The sequence below is a fragment of the Lactuca serriola genome, chromosome 5 (assembly GCF_051521515.1).
Source record: "Lactuca serriola cultivar US96UC23 chromosome 5, Lser_US96UC23_V15, whole genome shotgun sequence".
NCBI classification, from domain to species: domain Eukaryota; kingdom Viridiplantae; phylum Streptophyta; class Magnoliopsida; order Asterales; family Asteraceae; genus Lactuca; species Lactuca serriola.
This window is the reverse complement of record NC_136412.1, coordinates 281475849-281500396: the sequence shown is the minus strand read 5'-3', so window position 1 is coordinate 281500396 and position 24548 is coordinate 281475849. Positions and strand designations below refer to the sequence as shown.

The window sequence follows — 24548 nt, the reverse complement described above, 5'->3', positions numbered from 1 at the left end:
AACCATAATGAACATTTATGAGAGAGACAAATTGAAAACAAAAAAAAAATCAGGTATTACAAACAAGGTAGTTCCATTTTAAAATTTAAGCAGTACATTATTTATTTACCAAAATATGTTTTGCTGAGAAGATATAAGCCCAACTCCTTTTGGCCCAACCCAATTATGCTGTCATCGCCGGCGGTGAACACGGCTTGACATTTTCCGTTGACAAGGATGGCCGGAAAAGAAAAGGTGGTAAATGCCATCATTGCTGCTTCATTCTAAAGTTTCTTTACAGTCAAAAAGGTCCCAGAATTCTTAAAATAAAGGCTTCAAACAAATATATTACAAGCTTTTGCTGCTGCTACTTGATTGATCTGATCAAATTTACAGACTTTTTTCAATACCTTTCATGGCGAATTGGCCAGAATCATTTCAATTCCAGCACAAGCCCTTAGAATCCCGAGCTCCACCGCCATCGCCGGTAGCTTCTGGCCGCCGATCTTCAGTCGCAAACGATGAGATTCTAACAGAATTTCTTCACCATTCGCTCCGTGTACCTGATCTTGTCCTACCGGATCGCGTCTCCCCTCGTCAAAAGCTAAAGATCCAGAAACTTCCTAAACTAGACTACAAAACACTGGAATCGTTGGAAGATCATAACATCACCAACACTTTTGATGTGATTGGTCAAACCGGTTGCTTTGAGCTCGTTAACCATGGAATCTCCAATCAACTTGTTCGTTCTGTGGCCAAATATGGCGCAGGAATATTCGAATTATTACCGGAGAAAAAGGCTGTGATGTCAAGGTCTGCTGACAGGATTTATGGCTTCGAGGAGTTTCATGGAGAAGAGAGGGAAGCAAGTGAAGAATTCGTATGGTGTAGAGACGATGCGTTGAAATCGGAATTGGAAGCAAGTTTGCCTCTTCAATATTCAAATTTCAGGTAATGATCTCTTCACCAACTCATTTCATTCAAATTAAAAACAAGAATCGACAAATTAAACACTTACAGCGGAAACCTCGAGATCCTTACTTCCGAAATCGAAAAGATCTCCGGAATTATCTTAAAATTTCTGCTCGAGAACACTCCACTAAAATCAGGATCCGACGATGATGATGCAAGCGAGAAACAAATTTTTGGAACGATATGCTACTTCCATAGGCACCATCAGGATCCGGATAGAATCACAAACGATGATCATTACACGAACAATTTGAGATACGACATGATCCGAATGCTGATTAGAGGATCCGAACACTCTCACACGCTATGCGTTCACGCATGCCATGGATCCTCCGAGTTCCATGTTTATTCGAAGAAAGGTTGGGTATCGTTTCGCCCAGAGAAAGATGCATTGGTCATCACCATTGGTGATCAGTTGCAGGTAAAACTGACCATATTATATTTGACCTTTAAATACTTTTTGTTAACTTCCGGACAAAACTTCTATATTTTATTTATCAGAAAGTCAACATAATAAAAATCACGTATTCATAAATAAATCAGAAATTTTCGCATTTTAAATGTGTATAAGTGTATGACTGTATACTGAAAATTAAAATTACACTCTTGTTGTGGCTAATACTATGTTTTAGTCAAACTTTTGAAAAAATTGAATGATCTGTAAAAAAACAAAAATTAGTTATACATAACAAATTATGTTTTATACAGTTATACAATACAATCATATAAAACATAAATCATTATGTACGGCTAAAAAGTGTTGTATACAAATCACTACCCTTATTACAATAGTCCTCATGGTTCCAAAATGCTACGTGGTTGACTTTTTTGGTTATTACTGTCAATAGGTCTCTATTAAGTATGTGTAAAATAAGCAGCTTGTGCTCGAACCAAATTAAGAAAAACTATAAACTAAATAGCTAACCTTGTACTCTAGAATGCCTCGCTCGTCTTTCCCGCTTAAGAACATACTTGTTGTCCGCCCGCATCTTTGACGACCACTTTCATCTTCGGCAATTGCCTTCACCTCTTGTCGTCGCCTCTCTATTTCTCCCACAACGGCTTAACCTTCACCGGTATCATTCTACTCCTATCATCGCTAAACATGTGTCGCCTCTTCTTATAATGATGGAAACACAATTGAGATGGAGAGAGGTTGGCCATCCCCGTCCCTAAGTCCCCATCCCCAACCGTCATGAGGAATCAAATTCACGGCCCTTTGGAAATTGGAAACATCGTTGGTTAATACCCAACCCATCAATAAAACTTATGTTAGACGCATATAATTAAAAAAATCTTAATACATAATGCATTAACTTACTGAAAAATAAATGTGAATTCTAAAAATTCTAACCATCTACAACATTCCCTTAGATTAATATCATTATATACTCAACAACATCATTATATTCAAATGTTTGATTCATTTCTTCTTGTTTTAATCTTCAATATAAAATCATAATAGAAACATTGTAACGTCCCAAAAATTACAAATATATTTTTATTTTTAAAACAGATTAACCAATTAAATATTTACTTCAAAAACAATTGACTAGCATTTAATTGATTGAAAACCACACATTATTAAAATTAAGTTTACAAAAATGTGGAAACGAATATCTTTGTTGCGATTGTACAATTTTGTCGAACTCTTCTCACGAACAACCTTCAAAAATTTTAATCCATAATTGTAAGTATAAATGTTAGTGAGTTCCATAGTATACCACATATTCCACTATACATACAATGCATCCATATATAATCCTCGACTCTAGCGTCGAGCAACCAAAAACACACATATATCATATATAACGAACCAAGCCCAAGAGTTCACAGGACCAACCCAACTACCATAACGGGCATTGCCCAAACATACATAACAGGTCCCGACCAACATACGTAACGGGCCACGCCCAACCATACGTAACGGGCCCCGCCCAAAGAGTAAATGGGCCCAACCCAAACTCCCTTTCCAAGAGCTACATCCTGATCTTTTGTACTATTGTTAGGGGCCAAATCCTAGACTTCCATACAATGCCAAAACCTTACATAGTCGAAATTTGATAGACATTTGAACACATGATCTACCCAAAAGTGATAAATCAGACAAGTACCATGCAGTCGGGCATTACACCAAGAGTTCTCATGTTGTCCAACTTGACTACATACAATCTCTTAGGGTAAATATTTAACAACCAATCAATACTAGCAATACTCTAACCAATCATGACACCTAGTAGTATCAAATAAACCTCAAACAAGACTTTATCTGTCTATCATACCATGACACCAAGTGTCCTAATTTCACAAGCATAACAAGGAGTTAACATAGTCAACTAGCATACTCGTACTCTATCAGTACCTCTATCCTACCATGCAAAGGATATATAATGGGATATGTGGCATAGTGAGAAACTCACATGAATGGAAGAATCAAAGAAGCACAACAACACTCTTACACCTTGTACTGCTCAATCCCGCAAACTGGCTTACACCAAAATAGATAAATCCTAAATCAAAATCCAAATCTCCAAGTTTGACCCCAATTCAAACTTATCAACAGTCAATGGTCAACAAAAGTTAATTGTTAACCGAGTCAACAGCCACCACGACGTAGAGACCTCTTGGGCATGTCTAGACAAAACAGTCGACATGCAAGAGACCACCAGGTTGTGGCAGGCTCTTGGCCTCGTCGTGGTTTATGGTCAGGAGTCAAAATCTTTATTAAGCACTTAATCCTTTCATACCAAGACTCAAAACTTCATATCTACTTCTTCTCACTGACTTAATGGATAAATTTTCCAATTTTTTCCAATAAGACCTCACCATGAAGTAAGATCTTAAATCCTAAATCCAAAACGGCATAAATCTTACACCAAACATGCATAGATCCAAGGACAAGGTCATCCTACCAACTTTCCATCAAGAAAAGTTCCAGAACACAATCCTTAGTACTTAGAAGGGGTTGGAGTCATCTAAACTCCAAGCAAATCACCAAAAAGGGACCAAAAGCTAGATCTAATAAACTAGAAGCCAAGGTTAAAGCTATATACTCACAATGGTCCATAAATGAAGTCACTTTGCTAGATCTACACTTGATCTCTTCACCAAAACACTTTGCAGGCAACTTGATCTTCAAGCTCCACACCAAAACAATGAAGAATGAACCTTCAAGTGGCCAGAACACCTCGAGAACACACAATGGGGCTATGGTTTCGAGATAGAAGGGTGGAGGCTGAAATGACCCTAAAGTTAAAGTCCTTAAATATGGGAGAAACCCTAAAGAATCATGGGCTTGGGCTGCAACAGCCACCATGTTGTGGTAACCCTCTTGCCACGCCATGGTGCTCACCAGAATACGCAATCTATAAAAGTTATGTTACGTCGTGGTCATTCATGCCCACGTTGTGGCATAGGGTAGTGCCCAAAAACCCCATATTTTATCCCATTAAGTCTATAGCTGATCCATTCTAGAAAATTGGTGTTACAAACATAATATATACATGTATGACCCTATGTATATATTCGTCTACTACATGAAAATCACAAAAAAAAAAATCAAAGACGTTATTTAAGACAATAATGATATAAAAAATGAAAAAAAAAATGTAGTAAAAACATTAACTATATATATATATATATATATATATATATATATATATATATATATATATATATATATATATATATATATATATATATATATATAGGCTTAGGTTATTCTATTTAAACTAATTATTGTGTTATTCTATGCATCAATGTGGGTCAATCATTTTACTTATTTTAAAAAAGTGATTAATACATATTATTAAATTAAAGATAGTTGAAAAATACCATCTAATTTCATTCTAAGGGTATTTTAGACAATTGAGATAAATTTAAAAAAGGAAAATTCCATATTTTTTGGGATAATTAATTCTCTTGATTTTAAACATCTAACTTTTTAATTACTTTAATTTTAATTATAACGTAATTTTTATAATTAAAAACGATTTTATTATGTTAGAATTATATTCTCTAGGAATTTCAGGATATATATTTTTATTAGAATGCCAACACCGACTAATAACAAATTTTTGGATAAAACTTCAAATTTTTCATTACATTCTTAAAAAGGTAAAAACTTTATATAATAGTCTATGACAATGAAATACTCACTAATAACAAACAAAACCATGTATATTATTATGTTAGAATGTCATTCTGTTAGAATCATATTCTTTAGGAATTTCAGGACATATATTTCTATTAGAAAGATATTCTATTAGAATGCCAACACCGACTAATAACAAATTTTTGGATAAGTACAACTTCAAATTTTTCAACAGCTTTTTCATACGGCTTTTCATTCTCTCGTCCAAAAGAGAGAAAAATTGTTGTATCAATTTCAGCAGCTTCTGAGTTGGGTGAATCTTGCCATATACCACTTTCATTTGTAGTGTTTGTAAGAACAGAAAGGTTGTTGGTGCCAACCGTCGCCAGCTCATCATGTTCTAAATCATAATCACTATCATGCTCCCGAAACCTCTTCACAGAAGTTTTCACCTCAATTCCATCATTAACCGAATGCTCAGCAGTTACAACTACCTCTGAAACTCGGTGAAGATTAGTTTGCATTTGTATCCACCGATTCAAGGTCGGAAACCTGAATTAGAAGTCAAATGGCATTCAAAATCGGGTAACCAACTAACTGAATTCAGTTATATATGGAGAAAAGACAAAAGTAACCTCTTGGATTGATCAAGTGCAAACTCAAAGAACAATCTATCAGCATCATGCTTCTGTACTGACCCTAGCCCATCAGTGAACGAGCCTGACATGGTTGATGAGTAATCATTGCCACCATATAAAATACAATTCCCAAAAACACATGCTAAAACAGCCCCGACTGGTGACAGTTTCACAAGATGCTTGACAACGTCTAACTGAAGAGGGTACAGGGCAACTCTGGGTGTGGTTGAGGACGGACAATATGAACTTGGCTTCTTTTGAAGATGGGGATAAAAGTTTATCCTTTGAATACTCTTCGTGTCCAATTTCTTCAGACTTACCCTCTTCGTGACAGCAAAAGACAATTGAATCCACTAATTAAACAGGGATTTATATCATGAATCTGCTGAGAATCAACATATTGATCATCAATTTCAATGGAAATTAAATCAGTAAACTGAAAGAAAGGGGAGAATCGACATACCGATCATCAATACCAAAAGGTAGGGTTTTATCTAAGGGGCTGAAACGAGAATCGACCAAGAAACCTCGCAACACACTTGCCATAGATACGCGAACGAGTTCGCTGGACCAACTGCCGCCTCGAGGAGATCGAATAAATTGGACTGTTGGGCTTCGATTTGATGAAGTTGATTGCGGATCACAGATAAGTCTTTGATTCTTGTTGGATTGAATTGATACTGGAGCTTCCAATGATCTCTGCAACTTTGGAGCTTGACCTTTCTTCACCTTTCATCTGATCTTTGATTGATTGTAAAAGATCGATGTTTTTGTCTAGGGTTTTAAAGCGGTAAATGTAAACGATTTTGCCTAAATCAAAGGAGGGTTTATGATTTGAATAACTAATTACCAAAATTAATTAAAAGCTAAGATTACAATTTTACCCCTATCTAGGTTTTTAAAATGATTGGTCCATATTTATGCATACAATAACACAATAATTACTTTAAACACTTGAACCTATCTCTCTCTCTCTCTCTCTCTCTCTCTCTCTCTATATATATATATATATATATATATATATATATATATATATATTCACATGAACACACACACACACACACTTTTACATATATGGACGAGGTGAGTGGGGGAATATGATACCCAACATCGACCCCATCCCTATTTTTTTTATTTACGGGGATCGCAGACCCGGTTTTGGCGAAGAATACCTATAACCAATAGGGTCGAGTGATACAAGTTTCCCAACAGGTCGGAGCGAATTTTCATGTCTATCCCACACCACCACTGCTTGCGATTGATATCGAATTCGGAGACAAAGAAGATGAGGGGAAGGGATAAGTTTTTCTTGAGACTATTTCACTCTAGTTTACCACGTCTCCCACAACCACCACATAGAACCAAGAATTTTTTTCGAGATTGTGGTCAGGGGCCTAGCTAAAATTTTAAGATAAAAGGGAACTTACATCGCAATAAAATAATATTTTTTTGGTTATATAGATAGTTTTGATTAAAGGTGGTCTCTAGGAATATATATATATATATATATATATATATATATATATATATATATATATATATATATATATATATATATATATATATATATAAGGTTCTAATTTTAACTCTCCTAAATTTGACATATCATTTTTAGATGCAAACATCAATTTGTTTTCAATATTACTTTTCTTTTAAGGTTGTTGTCATGTATGTTAAATATCCTCCCTAATATTATTATTAACATGATGTTCTTATGGTTCATGGACATCTTCTTTTCATTTGAAAAAAAAATGATAGTTTTATCTTTACTCAGGATTTACCTTATCATTATGTAAAATCAAATTACCAATCATAATAAAATTGTTAATTATAAAGTATAAAAATTAAATATGTTATAAGAACTAAAGGTTACATGTTACTAATTTGCAAATGAAGTAGCAATGGCAACACCTTCTTAATTTCAACAAAATTCCCATGTTTAATCAAAACATTGTTTCCAAGATTAATAATCAAATCAAAGTATCCGAAAAATCCAAAATCATAAAACTAAGAAGATGTGCATGATCACGTCTTTGCTTTCCCACAATCGTCATGTAGAACCTGAAACGATAAATTGAAACTGTAAGCCAAAGCTTAGTGAGTTCCCCCAAAATATCACCACGCAAACATATAACAGCATGCATATTGGGTCCACAACTAACAGACTGGATTACCACTGAGTCCACAACATGAGTATAGCTTGCCTTCTGGCCCACAGCTCATGTTTGGCTTACTCCCGAGCCCACAGCATAAGTTTGGCTTGCCTCTTGGGGCCACAGCTTATGTCTGGCTTGCTCAAAAGTTTGTTGGATTCTGCATAAGGCAGCATCACCTCGACCCAACTACACTCTGTCAACATATACATAACAGATAACATATATCCAGTAAATAGATAACCATATAACCAATCAACAGACAAACAGAGCGATCTACATATCACTATCGCATAACAACATCTTATATAATAAGACTTAATTCTAACATATCAATAAAACATAGCAACATCCTCTAAACCATGATACGTAACTTAGTGGGCCGATATTGGTGCCTTCAACCCACAAATACAGTGAGGAAAACTCACCTCTTAGCCTGAAAAGATAGTTGAACAGTACACTTCTCCGAATATCAGCTCTACCGGTCACTTATACATCAAAAAAATGACCAAACTCAACTAAAAATCAAAATACCCAAAATACCCCTAGATCAAACTTGGTCAAAGTCAAAAGTCAAAAAGTCAATCGAGTTGAATCAGCTGAGTACGCCCAGCATTCTCAGCTTGTACGCTTAGTGTACTCAAGATCCAAGATCGGGGCTCCCATCGCGTAAGCGCAGCGTACACCAATATACGCCCAACGTACGTTGACTGAGTGCGTTCTTCCGTTTAAGGGCTTATTCCATTAATTCCCTTCGTCCAAAATCAGATCTAGTCCCAAAATAACATCTTAAGTCATTAAGATGTTATTTATGACTTTGCAGGGCTAGGAAGTGCCCAATACTAGAAACCCGAACAACTTATGCCATTCTTTATGACTTTGCAGGGCTAGGAAGTGCCCACTACTAGAAACCCTAGCCTCTTAACTCATTAAGACATTATAACACATGCATGGAAGGAAACTAATGACCAAGATTGAAATTTTATCACCTTAGACACTCCAAAATGTATGAAAACACAATCCATTTGGTCTAGGGAATGCCATACTCAAGAACATCATTGTTTAGGGACAAAAGCACATAATAACATCATACATGCTATATCTAACCAAATAAGCATCAATATATAAACTTTATACCTTCTGGAGATGGAGGAGGGTGCAAAAATTCCAGATACAAAGTTTCTCAAAGCTTACAAGATGTTCCCTTTTCCTTCTCCTTCCTCTAAAAACACCAAAACACAAACTAATGGATCAAAGATGCTCAAAAATGGATTAGGGTTAGCTAGGGTCAAATATGGAAGTGGAGGCTGACGAATGAAGAGGTATCAATGAGTTAAGGATTCGTAAATAGGGTAAATTAGGGTTTGGCCATCAGCTCACATGATTTTATGATAAAGTCACATGGGACCCTTTTGCAAACAAATCTCATAATAAGGTTCAAAAGTGTAATTACTAGGAAATCAAGATGTTACAGTTCTCCCCCACTTGAATCGGACTTCGTCCTCGGATTCCCCTGCCACAAATACCTCAGGGTAGTGTTCTCGCATCTCCACTTCGGATCATTCAAACAATCCTCCCTGAAACCCGATCTAAACTAAAAAGTCGGCTCATACAAGTGACTACCTTCCCGTAATATATTCAACACAATCATAGTGAAACTCATGTACCCCGAACAATAATGAATCCTTGACCTACTAACTTCTACCACTGAAGAATAAACATCACAATTCTGCCCAAAATCTTGAAATTCAATACCTTGACTGACTCCTAAGCAGGAAAAACTATCTCGGAACACAGTAAATCCGACTTCACTTTACAATCCAAACCATACAAAACCCTTCCGACCTTGAGTTACCTTGTTATTACCACTAGGAAACAAAACCCCTGGCTATTCATTTTTTGTTGAACCCTCCATTCGAAAACAAGGTGATTCCCAACACGAGTCTCAGCTAGATAACCGTTGTAAAGAAACACGTACAATGCCAACATATTCCACAACTCCTTAACTATAAGCATGGTTGTAGAACTAGCTACTCGGCCGACTACCGAGTAGCGAGTACTCGGGAGTACTCGGATTCGGTAATTCATATAGAAATATTTTTAGGGAAATTATATATGTCAAAATCATAAGTTAAAACCATAAGTTGAATGAAATATATAACAAAATTAGATACATATAAATACACAAAAACTAAAAAAACACACAATGGTCCCACTTCGTGAATAATTATTGAACATTTAAGATATATATGTAGTAATAATCACATATTTGTGTGTTAAATAATAAATCATTAAGTATACTATACATATTAATCATCGAGTTGGCCTAGTTTTACAACAGTGTTCACTTCAACAAGGGGCCGATCGGGGACTACTCGGATTTTGTAACTCGCCTCGGCAAGGGGCCGAGTAGCGAGTACTCGGAAAAGTACTCGGCCAACTCGGCGAGTTTTACAACGCTGACTATTAGACCTAACTTCTACTGAGAACCACACAGTCAGGGACTCTCAAAACTACAACCACTGAAATAACTCCATCAATATGCTCCCCAGTACCAGGAACCCATCAGTTCTAAACTTCAAAAACCATACTCCATGACTGATATTTGTCCATTCATTGAACATACTCCTTGTCTTTGACTAAGAACACCACCAAAACATGCGAAAAGAATACTCAAAAGGAACCGATCAAAAATTTCAACCAATCCCAAATCCAGAAGTTGTACAAAAAACCTTAAATACACCCTTGACTCCCTGACACGTTGTTACCAACCCACTGCTCCTACGAGCAAAGATGCTTAATACAAGAATTCTTACATTCCACCCAAATCCCTTATCAGCTTAGGTGTACCCCTACCTGAAAAATCACTTGATACATTCATAATGAACTTCATGACTTGAGGTCCCATAACCAATACCAATCATTGGTTACCAAACTCCTAATAAACAGCTCACAAACATACAAGATTTATAATGTAAACACTCCACAAGAGACTACTGATGCACAACTGTTACTCCCAACAAACCTTAACTGCCCACATGTTCCAAACCAGTTGGTCACTAAGTCTCCCGACTCTCACTATGCACTAACACCCAAACATCCCAAGAAAATTACGGATCCGAGACCTAAGAGCCTCAAACAATTAACTACCGGGTCTCTCCCATATGAATCATTCTGCCACTGGTTCACGATACATCATGACACCATCCAACCATCAAGATGAGAAGCTCATGGTTCCTCACCGCATTTCCATTACGGTCATGGGCCCTGCCCATGGTTTTGCCAACCATCCACTATAATACCTAATCAAAGATTAATATGAGTCGGATCCCTGACCGTGATAACCCAAATCCTTAAACTATGATTCTTTGCTTATGATAAAAAATCAATAATTCTCTTGTCCTCAGATACGAATTCCAAGCAGTTCTCCCCCACTTGGAACCAACCCTTCCTTAGCGACTTCAAAACTTTTACTATACATTCACAATCCATAGCGTCCAGACCCTAAGCTTTCAATCTTGATCACTATCCATATCAATAAACATCCCAAACATAAATCCTTCTCAAGGAAATTTTCCAAATCGAACCGATCCTATAATTTTCTCCAAATGTTTGAATCAAACTGACTCCATCAGAACCAAGGTCAAACTGACTCCTTTCCAACCCTACCGGTGCGATCCGCTGAAAAGGGATTACACGGAAATCCGAAGTCATTCTAGAAAATTGATCAATGTTACTCTGACACCTTATTTGTGGTTTCAAGCATGCCCGTTACTCTACACATGAAGAAATATTTATCTACACATATCATCGTCAACTGATATTACTTGATAATTTCTCGAACAATCTCAGCCACTGAACCCACACCTGTGCAAAATTGCATCGATTACACCCTAAAGTAGATTGTTAACTCAACAATAGCTCTACCCCTACTAATGATAGTGATCGATACGAAGAGCCACCCCACCTTCAATTGATATTCGACCCGAGAAATACACACTACTCTTAACCCTATTTCGTTGTCCCAAAAGGGACAGGAAACTACAATGAGATCTTGTCTAGAAGCCTCCAACGAAATGACTGGGTGCACAGCACGAGGAAAACTAACAACAACTTACCCTACACCCACTTTAAATCAATCTCTCAATCCTCTCCAACATAAAAGATCTCAATAGTCTTGGACACCAGGAATCTAACAGACTTAAACTGCAACTTCCTTCGACCCATCTCAAGGAAATCATCAAAATCAATCTGGTTGTTGATCCTTCAAGTAGAAGGCTCAGTCTTCCACCGCTCAGGGCTTTCTCCATCATTGGTCGTCGTCTTCTACGTCGAAGCCTAAAACGGTTCATCCAGATACTCTCTAAACACAGCTCTCGATATGCAAAATGGAATATGACAATTTTTTTAATAATAATAAGCAATCACAAAGAACTCCTACACCTTAGATGCAGACGCCAGAAGCTTTCCAGACAATACAACTTCGAACGATCCACAAACAAGCATCTTACTTTAAGATTTATGGAGCACCCCAAAAGACGCATCCTTGATCCTTTAAAACCCACCAATGCTAACATAACAACCCTAGTACACTAACTGCACGGGTGGCTATCTAATTGGCATTACACTAAGCAGGTACAACTATACAAGATAAAACTGAGGGTCAAAATCTATACCTATGATTTCTTGCAATTCAACCTTGACCTCCCGTAGGATGATGGGTGTTTGGGCTTGCACCCCCTCCGCAACCCATGCAGGATAGTTGGGTTTGACATGACTCGGTCGATGACAGTGGAAACACATCTAACGACATGCCTTTTCTCTCCACACTTGTAGCATTTGAAATTACGACAAGTAAACTTGTGGGTCCCACCATACTTCCCATAGATATTGAATCCCCCTTGACTTTTAACACCCAAGTTAACAGCCTCGAACTCTTTGGCCATCGCTGAATGAGCCCTTTTTCTCTTTCCAACTTGCATGAACACATCAAGATCTCCCCCAGTAGACACCTTAACAGTCCCTCTCGCAGTCTGCAAGGCTGCAGTTCGCTCCTCGAACTTAGCAATTAGCCTGCCAGTGATCCGACCCACAATGGCATGCAAATCTTCTTGCAATATCTCCCGTATCTAATCATCAGTCAACCCCGGCCTATCCTGGCCACCAGCTCCAGATCCTCTCGCGAACACCATACTGAAAATGAACCAAAATATGTCAAAAAAAAGACCACAATTCGTACTATTAAAACCATTACATACCATTTCAACCATTATCGAGAGACTAAACCCGTGGGGTTTGTGACCTCCTTGCTACACGTACAGGTCATGTTCTTTCAATAGTACGGGCCCATACTACCTTACACACCTGCCCATATTTGTCTCAATGGATCATCACAAACTACCTGAAAATAATCCCAACAACTAGGATACGCATACATCCTACCCTTATCTTTTGAGAGTGTCTAAACATTCTTTAGTTGGCCTGCTACACACACTCATCCATAATGATACTCCTAACACTCGTTAAATAGCGCACCATGATCACTACACACTCCCTAGGATATCCTAGGATCCTCACCTCACCTTGTCATCAGCTGCCGAAAGTTCCCCATTGGTGTCAGTTAACTACTTCATGAATACAATCACATGCAACATAACTTAAATAATCTTAGATTAAAAGATTCAACCCTATAATGGTTAGACTCAAAAGAGCTATGTAATAGGACTAAATCCTTCACTCTAAGACTATTTGACACATGCAACATGTGACTTAACGTATTTAATTAGTAGTTAATTCACACCCGAAAGAGTCCTATAAGCAACAAGCAAGTAGCATTTGAGCAGAAAAACTCTATAGAAATAAGGCATCATAATTCATGTAATTCTTGAATATACCTACCCTACAACTAGCATGCAGTTCTATCATAAGCAAATAATAGTGTGTGTATCTTGGGAGATGCTTTCATGCTCCGACTGATCGTGCACATCTCATCCTTCCTTAGTTACCTTCGAAAACAATTTGAAAATTTTGAAAACTCTTACAGATCCTTAGTTTGAGTCTGGATTCACACAAATGCTCATCCGATTCTCTCAAACCAGGGCTCTGATACCAACTTGTAACATCCCAAAAACCAGAGTCAAATTTTCAGTTTTTCAAAACCAACCCAAATACCATAATTGTTTACAAAACATTATTTCCAAGAGTAATAATCAAATCAGAGTATCCCATAAATCCAAAATCATAAAACTAAGAGGATGTGAATGATCACGCCTTTGTTTTCCCACAATTATCATGTAGTACCTGAAATAATAACCTAAAACTGTAAGTCAAAGCTTAGTGAGTTCCCCCAAAGTACCACCACAAAAACAATTAACAGCATGCATATTGGGTTCACAGCTAACAGACTAGATTACACCTGAGTTCACAGCATGAGTTTGGCTTGCCTTCCGGCCCACAATTCATGTCTGGATTACTCCTGAGCCCACATCATAAGTCCGGCTTGCCTCTCGGGCCCACAACTTATGTTTGGCTTGCTCTTAGGTTTGTTAGCTTCCGCACAAGGCAACATCGCCTCAACCCAACCACACTATGTCGACATATACATAACAAATAACACATATCCAGTAAACAAATAATCATATAATCAGTCAACAGACTAACAAGCGGATCTACAAATCACTATCGTATAACAACATCATATATACCAGGAGTCAGTTCTAACAGATAAATACAACATAGCAACATCCGCTAAACTAGGATACATAACCTAGTAGGTTGGCAATTGTGTCTTCAACCCACAAGTCTAGTGAGGAATACTCACCTTTCAGACTGAAAAGATAGCTAAATAGGACATTTTTCTGAATATTAGCTCTACCGGTCACCTATACATCGAAAAAAATGACCAAACTCAACTAAAATTTTGAAATACCCAAAATACCCATGGATCAAACTTGGTCAAAGTCAAAAGTTAAAAAGTAAACCGAGTTGACTCAGTTAGGTACACCCAACATACTCAGCTTGTACGCTTAGCGTGCTCAAGATCCAAGTTCGGGGCTCCCATCGCGTAAGAGCGGCGTACGCCAGCATACGCTAGCTGAATGCATTCTTCCGTTTAAGGGCTTATTTCATTAATTCCCTTCGTCCAAAAGCAGATCTAGTCCCAAAATAACATCTTAAGTCATAAAGTTTGAACTTAAGTCATAAAGTTTTAAACTTTATGACTTTGCATGGCTAGGAAGTGCCCAATACTAGAAACCCTAAATTCTTAACTCATTAAGACATTATAACCCATGCATGGAAGGAAACTAACGACCAAGATTGCATTTTTATGACCTTAAACACTCCAAAACTTCTGAATAGACAATCCATTTGGTCTAAGCATATCATACTCAAGAACATCATTGTTTGGGGACAAAAGTGCATAATAACATCACACAAACTAGATCTAACCAAATAAGCATCAAGATATAAGCTTTATACCTTCTGGAGATGGAGGAGGGTGCAAAACTTCCAGATCCAAGGTTGCTCAAAGCTTCCAAGATGTTCTCCTTTCCTTCTCCCTCCTCTAAGAACACCAAAACACACACTAATGGCTCAGGGATGCTCAAAAATGGATTAGGGTTAGCTAGGGTCGAATATGGAGTGGAGGATGAAGAATGAAGAGCTATCAATGAGTTACGGATGTTTAAATAGGATCCAAACCCTAAATATTAGGGTTTGGGCTTCACCCACGTACGCCCAACATACTAAACGTACACCCAACTTATGCCATCAGCCCACACGATTTTATGATAAAGTCACATGGGACCCTTTTTGCAAACAAATATCATAATAAGGGTCAAAAGTGTAATTACTTGGAAATCGAGATGTTACAAATGGGCCAGAAACTTAATCATCGCATGCATTATGTATCATACCACTACTAAATGGTTAAAAGAATCGGAGGGGCATAACATCTGATTACCCCTTAGTAGCTCTGCTCTTGACTATGGTGGTGGCAGTGACTTAATAGAGACGAATGGGTGTATGAAGGTGTTAGGTATGACTAGAATTTAAATATGATGGTGATGGCGATGGATGAAGTGTCCAGTTGTGGTGGTCAGCAGTTAAGTAGTGGTAGTATTGGAGCCTCGGGTGCCACCGACGAGTTCAATGGTGTGGTTGAGCGATAGTGTTGGAGCCTTGTGTGTCATTGACAATTTCAACATTGGTTGGGGTAGGGTAGGTGGGGATCATTTATTTAATCTTTAAAATAAAATAAATATAACAAGAAAAAGGACAAAAATGGACATTTTCATTATTTTACACATACTTAAGGCATTGACAGGGACTTATCTTGATGAATCTTGCAACCACAATAGTATCAAATTTTTTTCAAAACTTAGAAGTAAAAATGTAGATCATTTCAACCATAGGAACCAAAATAGTAATGCATTCACAATTAAAACTAACTATTTGATATGATATTGCATCACTAGAAAATATAATTATACTAGTTCATACATTGTTTGAAAATATTGGATTCATAATTGTTTGATACACGTGGTTAGAGCATCTACAATGGTGAGTTCAATAGGAGGGTTAAATGAGGTGGCAAATGTGGTTGTCATTCAATAAGTGAAACTCTACCATAATGAGATATCACATTGGCATTCAATGGATATGGAGTTCAATGATTATTGAACTCTTCAATGCATTGTAGGAAATAATTGATAGAGTTGCATGGAATGTATAAAAAAATGATGTGGCAATCCATTGAACTCTATAAAGTTCAACGCATTGTGAATGTCCTTAGTATGAACCGGTTAAATGCAAATAATGACAAAAAAAATCAACCAAATTCTAATTTGATCATTAAAGTTTAAAAGTGATCGAGAAAATGTTTAGGTTTTAAATTTTAGCAACCAACTTTATTTTTACAAAGTTCTAGCTTTTTGTTGGTTATTTTTAAAATTCTGAAACCAAATAAGAATTTTAACAAAAAAACAAATGGTTGCCATTCTTATAATTAACCCGGGACACCTACAAAACTTGAATCCTATGCATTCAAATGTACATAGGATTCAAAAACTTTAATATGAAGTCAACTTCAGTTTTATAAACTCTAGTTCAACTATATGAAGTTATGAACTACTGATAATCTGTTTCGTGCACATAAGCCACATATTATATTCATACCAAACTTGATAGATTTTACCATGTTCGAAATTGAATAAGTTTACTTATTTATACTACAACTCTTACTCAACGTATAACTGAATAAAATTATTCGTTTTATTTTTTCTTCTAAATGTTGATTATTGCAGAGATTGAGCGAGGGGAAATATAAACATGTAATGGGGAGGCCCGTCTTTAAAGGGAAAGAGGATTATATTTCAATAGCTTTTCTTTACAACCCACCGCCACCCATGGAGAAGAAGACAATTTCACTTGGCCACCAAACTTTGTTGTTTCTCATTTTGGTCTTATTTTACAAACTTTTTTGTAATTAAGTTACAATCTTTGAGTCTTTATTTGAGTGTAAAGTTCCTTATATTTCTTTTTTATTTGATTGTAAGCGTTTTGATCTTTTACACATAACTATTTTATAGCAACGATTTAATATATTTATTTTTTAGTCATAGACAATTTTACAATTTACTATTAGACTAATGGGCGTACCTCCACCGCATGGTGCATTGAGCTGAGGTGGCTTGCGGGCACCTGCGGTGAACACCGGCCTCCCTTTTTCACTGCACAAAAATGCTCCCATACGGCGAGATTCCACCACACTGCTTCACCTTACTTTTCTTACCTCTTTTGTATTTTTACTTGCACAATACAAGAGCCTAAAGTATGTTTGACAGGTGATCATTTACTAGTTGAAAGGTAAAGTAAGGGGAGGAGGACAATGAGGTGACGTGGAAATAAGGTAGCATGTAAAATGTGAAGGGTGAGTATACTCATTAACGTTATTAGACTATCGAGTGTGGTCCAACCCATCACGCCATATTAATTAATCTATCTAATCATTTTTCATTCTCTACCATTTTATAGAAGTGGTATCACCAAATTGATTCCCATGTCAAGTTTTTCAATTTCATTTATTTTCTTTATGACTAGTAACATTTCCCGAATCAATACTACGCTCAATGACCTTCAATTTCCCCAAAAGGTCATTCTTTTCTTCACCAATTCGAGCCTTGTAATAAGAGTATACATTCTAAAATTTTGACTTTTAAAATTTTCAATTTATTCTTAAAATCAATTAATTTATTCTCGGACCCTCAACCGTACTAAGTCATCAATTAATTTATCTTTTAATATAACCTTTAACCCTTATTCAGCATAAACTTCAAACGAACACTTCGTGATGGAAATTCGATCCAAACAAGCATATTATATAATATGATGCAAGCATATGTTACGTCCCTTATTTTTATTGGATCACCTCTAGTGACGGGTTTGAATATGTGTCATCATTTCTTAAGGACTCCAAATAAATGTTCCACGTCTTTACAATTCTTGTATTGTGCTTCATTTACTTTATTCGGAAACTCATGTGCTTTTCCATTATAGATATCTTTAAATACTGACGATTGATAAAATAAAAAAAATTAAAAAATTAAAAAATTAAAATAAAACTCATTAAGCTCAATGTTGGAACTGGCAACACCAAAAAAAAGCAAGCAAAAAGTAAATATTGATGAAGAACGTTGAGGTCAATATCACTATACAAGGATGATGACACCTTCACAAAAAGTACATAATCATCTCTAGCATTTTTTTTCGTCTTAATTGAAAGAATTCATAAATTTCCTTGTTGGAATAGTTATGGGGTACTTTTTTCATCTTAATTATCTCTTGCATTTTTTTCATCTTAATTATCTCTTGCATTTTTTTCATCCACATGGCACGCATGCAGCGCACAATATCTCATAGATATGGGGTATTTTTTTTTTTTATTTTAGGGAATCGCTTGTTAGACGAGAGTCTACAGTATACGTAGACTATATGTAAACAGCCCAATGACTCCCATACCATCGGGAGGAAGAAACGAAGAAAAATGGAGATAAAAACTAAAAGGGACAGGATAAATAACTAAATAAACATTCAAAGTTAAAAAACACAAGCTCCCGCATAATTTAACCATCTTTTTACTTCCAGCAAAAGATTAAAAAAAAAAAAAAAAACTAGCATATCATATGATTCAGATTCTAGATTTAAACAAAGGACCAGTTGATGAACATGAAGCAGATGCAATGAGCATTATCATCGTCATTCAGTACCTTCCATGCCACAGCTCTCTCATAAGAAACAGGCCTACCCATGCTGGATACACAGATCCCACCTTGAAGACACGCAAAACCCTGCTGCATTATCTGTGGAAACTCTGCACATAAACCCTTTCTTCCATGTTCATCAAGAATCTTCTCCAAACTTATGTCTTGTAGTGCAACAAGTGTCGTCTCAAGCATGTCAAGTCCAGCCTGGTTTGCAAATGTAAAAACTGGTAACGCCTGCATTTTAATATAATCTTATATTAGTCAAAATATCAAACAAACTGTTTTCTTAAAATCATAATAAATGGCTAATAAATAACCTTCATAGAGCAGCAAACGATTGCATCCGAGTGGTGCCAAAGAGATTTAAGAATCGATTCACTTCCTTCACCCACAGTTTTAAACAGCTCCACAGCTAAGTAACCCCTGTAACTATGTGAAATCCAACGTGCCAAAGTATGTGCTTCAGGGTTCCCTAATGTTGACTGAATACCACCTCCATTTGGATTCAAATGAGAAGGTGATAAAGCCGATGCAACGCGTTGAACCGATGATATAATACTCCGGACATACTGGCGGGCCATTGCCGCCACACTTTCTTGCATGTGACTCTCAAATGCAAACTCAAAAGCTATCGTCATCACCGACCGAGCACTCCCACCACCACCACCGACATTCCGGTCGCCGGAAAGTTTGTTCCCGGAGCCTTTCACTTCAAGAGCCGATGCAAGATCAAGTGTACGGTTAGGACTCGAAGCCTCCTGTAAACAAACATATTGCGGTTAGTTTATAAAACATGGCATGACAGTACATGACATGACATGACAGACTGAGCAACAGAGACTGATCAATGAGACAAAAAATGTAACTTTATTAACCTTGCCAGAATCAAGAGGAATGATGCGAAAACCGGAAGCCAAAAGAGGTGCATCGTCAGCAAAAGAAGCATCGATTGGAGCAAAAACGAGTTCCGAGCACATCCCAACCGCGTTCTCGTCCATTCCGCTACATAGCTAATCACAATTACAACAGATTAATACTAGTAACACAAAAACGCTAATAATATAAAAAAATGATATAAAGTATGTGTGAATTAATGAATCATACTTGAAGGAGGAACATGTCTCTTGACATTAATGCATCTTCAGGGCAATTACTAACGCCCTCCAATTTTATCACCTCCAAAAGCTATACTACAACATAAACAAATCCGACACTTTATTTAAAATTTTACACGAAAATTAACATGGAGTCATGAACTAGAAGAAATCGATCGACTTGCCTCTTCATGTTCGATTGTATGAGCAAGCGGGAGAATAACTTGACCGCCAAAACTACCGAGTCGGGTCGACCCGGGTAAGCTACACGGGCCAAGTTTGACGGCTGAAGCAGCGTAAGCATCGACATTGTTGTCGGCCCATTCTGAACGGTGTTCCCTCAAGAACCTAAGCAGGAGTGCCGGCGGAACATTCTGGAAGAATGAAATTTTAAAAAGGTTAAAAAATTTAAGTTTAAAAATATAAATATTTGTGTTTTCGATGGTTGACAATGACCTGTAGAAGCATGGAGGCTTTTGCGCATAAGATGGCGGTGTTAACGGATGGGTATCCGTTTGAGAAGGAAAGATTCAATCCCATGAGTTTTTCAGGGGAAGAGTTAACGAGAATTGTAACGTCGTCACTTCCATCGTTACCCATTAACGACCACCCCTCATCGGTAAACCCATTAACCGCTTCGTTGAACCCCCTACAAATCAACAAAATGTCAAATTAAGCACTCACGCTTTCATCATTTTACCGATTTAGCCCCTTTTATTTTTAGCTACCTGCTCAACCTCTGGCTAAGTGATCTTAACGCCGCAGGTCTTCGTCCCCAGTTAGGGGTACTCGCCTGAGAAACCTCCTGAGCTATTTGCCTCAATTGGCGTAACGCCTGTTTTACAAGAATTAAACCTTCAAATTCCTCCCATTAATGATTAAAAGATTTCTAAACAAAGAATTATTAACGAATGTTACCATCATCGTTGTTTTTTGAGCAAGAACAGTTGGTGATTCATACAAAGGGCGCAAAACTTCAGGTACACTCCATGGCTATTTATCAGTTCAAGTACAGTAATTCGGATCAATATGACAAAAAAATATAGTCCCACCCAATAAAATTCATCGTCAGATCTTTACCTCTAAATTCATATGATCGACAATGTGAATAATCGAGCCACCACCTTCACAAGGCCTAATAAGGTAGCCACTAGGCAGCATCTCCGCCCGAACAAAATTTGGCACACATGGTATACATGGACCGTTTTGGGTGTTCGTAAGAGATCTTTCACAGACCTAAAAACCCATCAAAACATCAATTTAAGGAAACATAAAATCCATTGAAAACCATTAATGAACAGAGTCAATCACTAACTACTAGACTCCCATCTTCAGTAACCGACGTATACCGCAGCAACCAGAAGTCACGAGCTGTAGCCAAAGTTGTAGGGGCGTAAAGCTGCATGTACAAAAGTTCGATGGTTCCACCATTAGCGGTGGGCAGCACGTCGAGGACATCCACAGCTCGGCAGTCCCGGAACCAAGAGGTGCGATCCTTGAGGATTTCAGCAACCTGAGAGAACGATTTTAAGAAGTTTATGTGTTCAGATTCGTGTAAATCGGAAAACGATACGAAGGATATGATGTAAATGTGGTGAGAATGTGAGATCTGTTACCCTTGTTGGCTCGAGACCGACCAGGCCGCAGGCTCGTGCTGCCACACCGGTGCAACCATGAGAGATAGCAACGATTCCAATGGAATCCGGACCAGGCTACATTGGAAAGAATTTAGTTAATGCTACAGTTGGAGTAATGGAATTGTAGATTGAAGAGTTGGAATGGGAATCTGGAGTACCTTCATTCCAGGCATCTGAACCCACTCAACAGCGGTTCCAGTAGCCTTCGAAAGAAACTCTGTTAAAGTTTCCTCTGCAATGGACAAAAGTCTGGAAAACGAAACCATACATTAAACGGGATCCGCCATTGTTACAAGATTGAAGTAAACGAAGCTGCTTACCCAGCAGGGCTGGCATCCCGTGGGGGATGCTGGGGGGTTAAATGCCGTTGTTGACCACTTGACACCACCGATTCACAGCTAGTGTCTTTTGTAGCAACTGTCGTCGTCTGCAATTCAAGAAATTTTGATTATGTGTATTTTAAGAGTTTTAGTCAAATTCATACGGGAAAAAGTCTCACATTTTGTGTATGTTGACGAAAACATCCGTTTTCATATACCAGGTGCGACACTTGCTTCTGCAACCGATCGTTTTCCTCCATTAAAAGCTTGTTCATAGCTGTCAGTTTCCGATTAACAGACTGAAGACGGGAAGCCTCTTTCCTCTGTTTCTCTCTGCATCTGTAAAGATCATTAACAACCACAAAGTTAAATTTAAACCCACATCACCATTTAAAAATCGATTCGGAAGCAGAGAATCATACCTTCGATTTTGGAACCAAACTTTGATCTGTTTGGGTTCAATGTTGGAGAGAATAGGGCATTCACGAATGAGTTGTTGACGACGAATAGAACTGGGTTTTGGGCATTCATGATAGAGCCTTTCAAGGGCTTCAACCTGCTCAGGTGTGTAGCGAACATACTTCCCATTATCCATAATTGCACCCTTACCATCCTTGCAGGACATCGCCATCATCACTCAGTCGTAATCCCTTATCAAAAAACTGGATAAAATGTTCCTGATTTACACCCACTTCTTCTCGATTTAAGAAAATGAACGCCCGATTTAGAGCTTCTGATTCTGAATTTTTGAAACCCAATAAAAGAACAAAAAAATAAAGCTCTCAGCAATATGCATCGGTGGAATTCAATTAACTGGCTCCAATCGTCCCTAACCTCTGAAACATGATGATTTTCTTGATTCTATTCAGGGTAAGCAAGAGAAAAGTTAATATGAGAATCAAACATGGGGAAAGACAAGGATTCGTTTTTTTGGAAACCCTAATAATGAAAAGAAAGAGAAGAAGAGTAAAGCAGATGGATTTTTTGAGTGGTTTTACCTTGTTGAGGGATATGATATGTGTAGTTGTTGAGTGTGTAGTTAGTTCATTGTGCTTTTTGTTGCTTTGCTTTTAGCTGTTTTCACTGCTCTAGTACTATCCCTCTGTTTCTCAGGGAATATATTTTGAATCTTCATTGAATTACCCTTTTACCCTTTTTTTGTTTTATATAAAAATGTAGTTGAACTCTATTTGCATTTCAATTTCTTTTAATTTAATACAATTCCAACTACAAACTAAAAGCAAGAAGTTGTTTTCTATTTCTTTTATTTTTATTGATTTTGAGAAGAAAAAAAAAAGTTCTGAACTTTTGATATCATATTTAGATGTTTTTGACTTGATCATACTCCTTTAAGATACCTCTTATTTAGTTAGATTCTGAGCTGTGTCTTGCTCAATCAAATTTAACATAGTTGTGTTCGATTCAAATCGATTTAACTAAATTAGTAACTATCAGGTACTAAATTATTTTATGTTAAAAAGGCAAATTATGGATTATAATAAAAGAAATAGGATCTGGTTGATAATGTATGGTATTTACCTCTTTGAATCTTCTAGATTTTTATTTAAATGTAAGAAATGTCAAATATTCATTACCAGAAAAGGGATTATAATTTATTTAATTTAATTTTTTATATTTAGATGATAAACTAGATTTTGGATAAGTCGATAGTGTTTCTATATTGAAAATTGAAACGTCTTTAAACACACAATATCATGATTCATGACAAACACATTGTTTGTGTGGTTTGGGCGGATGGCATTGGAGGTAAATATATGAAAAAGGAGGGGTATAAAAAAGAAGGAAAGAGAGGCATGGGGGGTTTTCGTGGGACAAAGAGAACACCATGATGACGGCTTTGCATGCGCCTCGATTTTACCTTCTTTTTTTTTTATTCTTTTTAAAAACCTTTTTCATTTTCTTTTTATTGCTCTTCGGATTTTGAAAAAGTTCACTTTCACACCTTTTACTTCACTCTTTTCTACGGAAATTGAAATATATTTTTATAAATGATTCACCGGTATTTTTTTCTTATTATTTTAAAAAAATAAAAAGCCACGTCCTAACGCCAAGGTACAGACAGTGGTCAATGTAAGGTTGCTCGGAATGGAAGACCGAAGACACGTGATAGGCTGACGTGGAGCCCCCAAGATACGTAAACATCGCCCCCCTAAGGCCGATGCTCTGGCCATGACGTGAGTCCTAAGACGAAAAGAGTCGTCCAATGGGAAAAGGGGAAAGTTGGCAATAGTCATTTTGACCAAATTCTTACTTATATATATTAAAAAAATATTTTTTCAATTTAAAAACTTATTAACTACAATTATATATATCCACTATTTTACTAACATTATACACTACAAATAACACTATTTCTTATACATTTTTTATTTTCTAC

At 37.0% G+C, this 24548-nt stretch overlaps 2 protein-coding genes across 3 annotated transcripts; one reads left to right on the top strand and one right to left on the bottom strand.

Annotated features, from left to right (window-relative positions):
- The first annotated feature begins 292 nt into the window (after positions 1-292).
- On the top strand, positions 293-17438 carry LOC145054467 (1-aminocyclopropane-1-carboxylate oxidase 1-like). Its single transcript, XM_079002671.1, has 3 exons — positions 293-930; positions 1000-1372; positions 17141-17438. The coding sequence occupies exons 1-3, from the start codon at positions 395-397 to the stop codon at positions 17324-17326; spliced, it is 1095 nt and encodes a 364-aa protein (XP_078858797.1). The 5' UTR covers positions 293-394; the 3' UTR covers positions 17327-17438.
- Positions 17439-18880: 1442 nt separating this feature from the next.
- On the bottom strand, positions 18881-23282 carry LOC145054466 (homeobox-leucine zipper protein ATHB-15-like). 2 transcript variants are annotated; one of them, XM_079002670.1, is made up of 16 exons: positions 23149-23282; positions 22573-23011; positions 22330-22489; positions 22151-22257; positions 21989-22079; positions 21810-21905; positions 21509-21706; positions 21274-21429; positions 21112-21186; positions 20922-21028; positions 20650-20842; positions 20379-20567; positions 20204-20284; positions 19975-20109; positions 19417-19857; positions 18881-19333 (listed from the first exon to the last, which is right to left on the bottom strand). In XM_079002670.1, the coding sequence occupies exons 2-16, from the start codon at positions 22782-22784 to the stop codon at positions 19037-19039; spliced, it is 2538 nt and encodes an 845-aa protein (XP_078858796.1). In that variant the 5' UTR covers positions 22785-23011; positions 23149-23282; the 3' UTR covers positions 18881-19036. The 2 variants fall into 2 exon arrangements, with proteins under 2 accessions (XP_078858796.1, XP_078858795.1); XM_079002669.1 differs by lacking the exon at positions 23149-23282 and having other exon boundaries at positions 22573-23142.
- Between the last annotated feature and the right edge of the window lie 1266 nt (positions 23283-24548).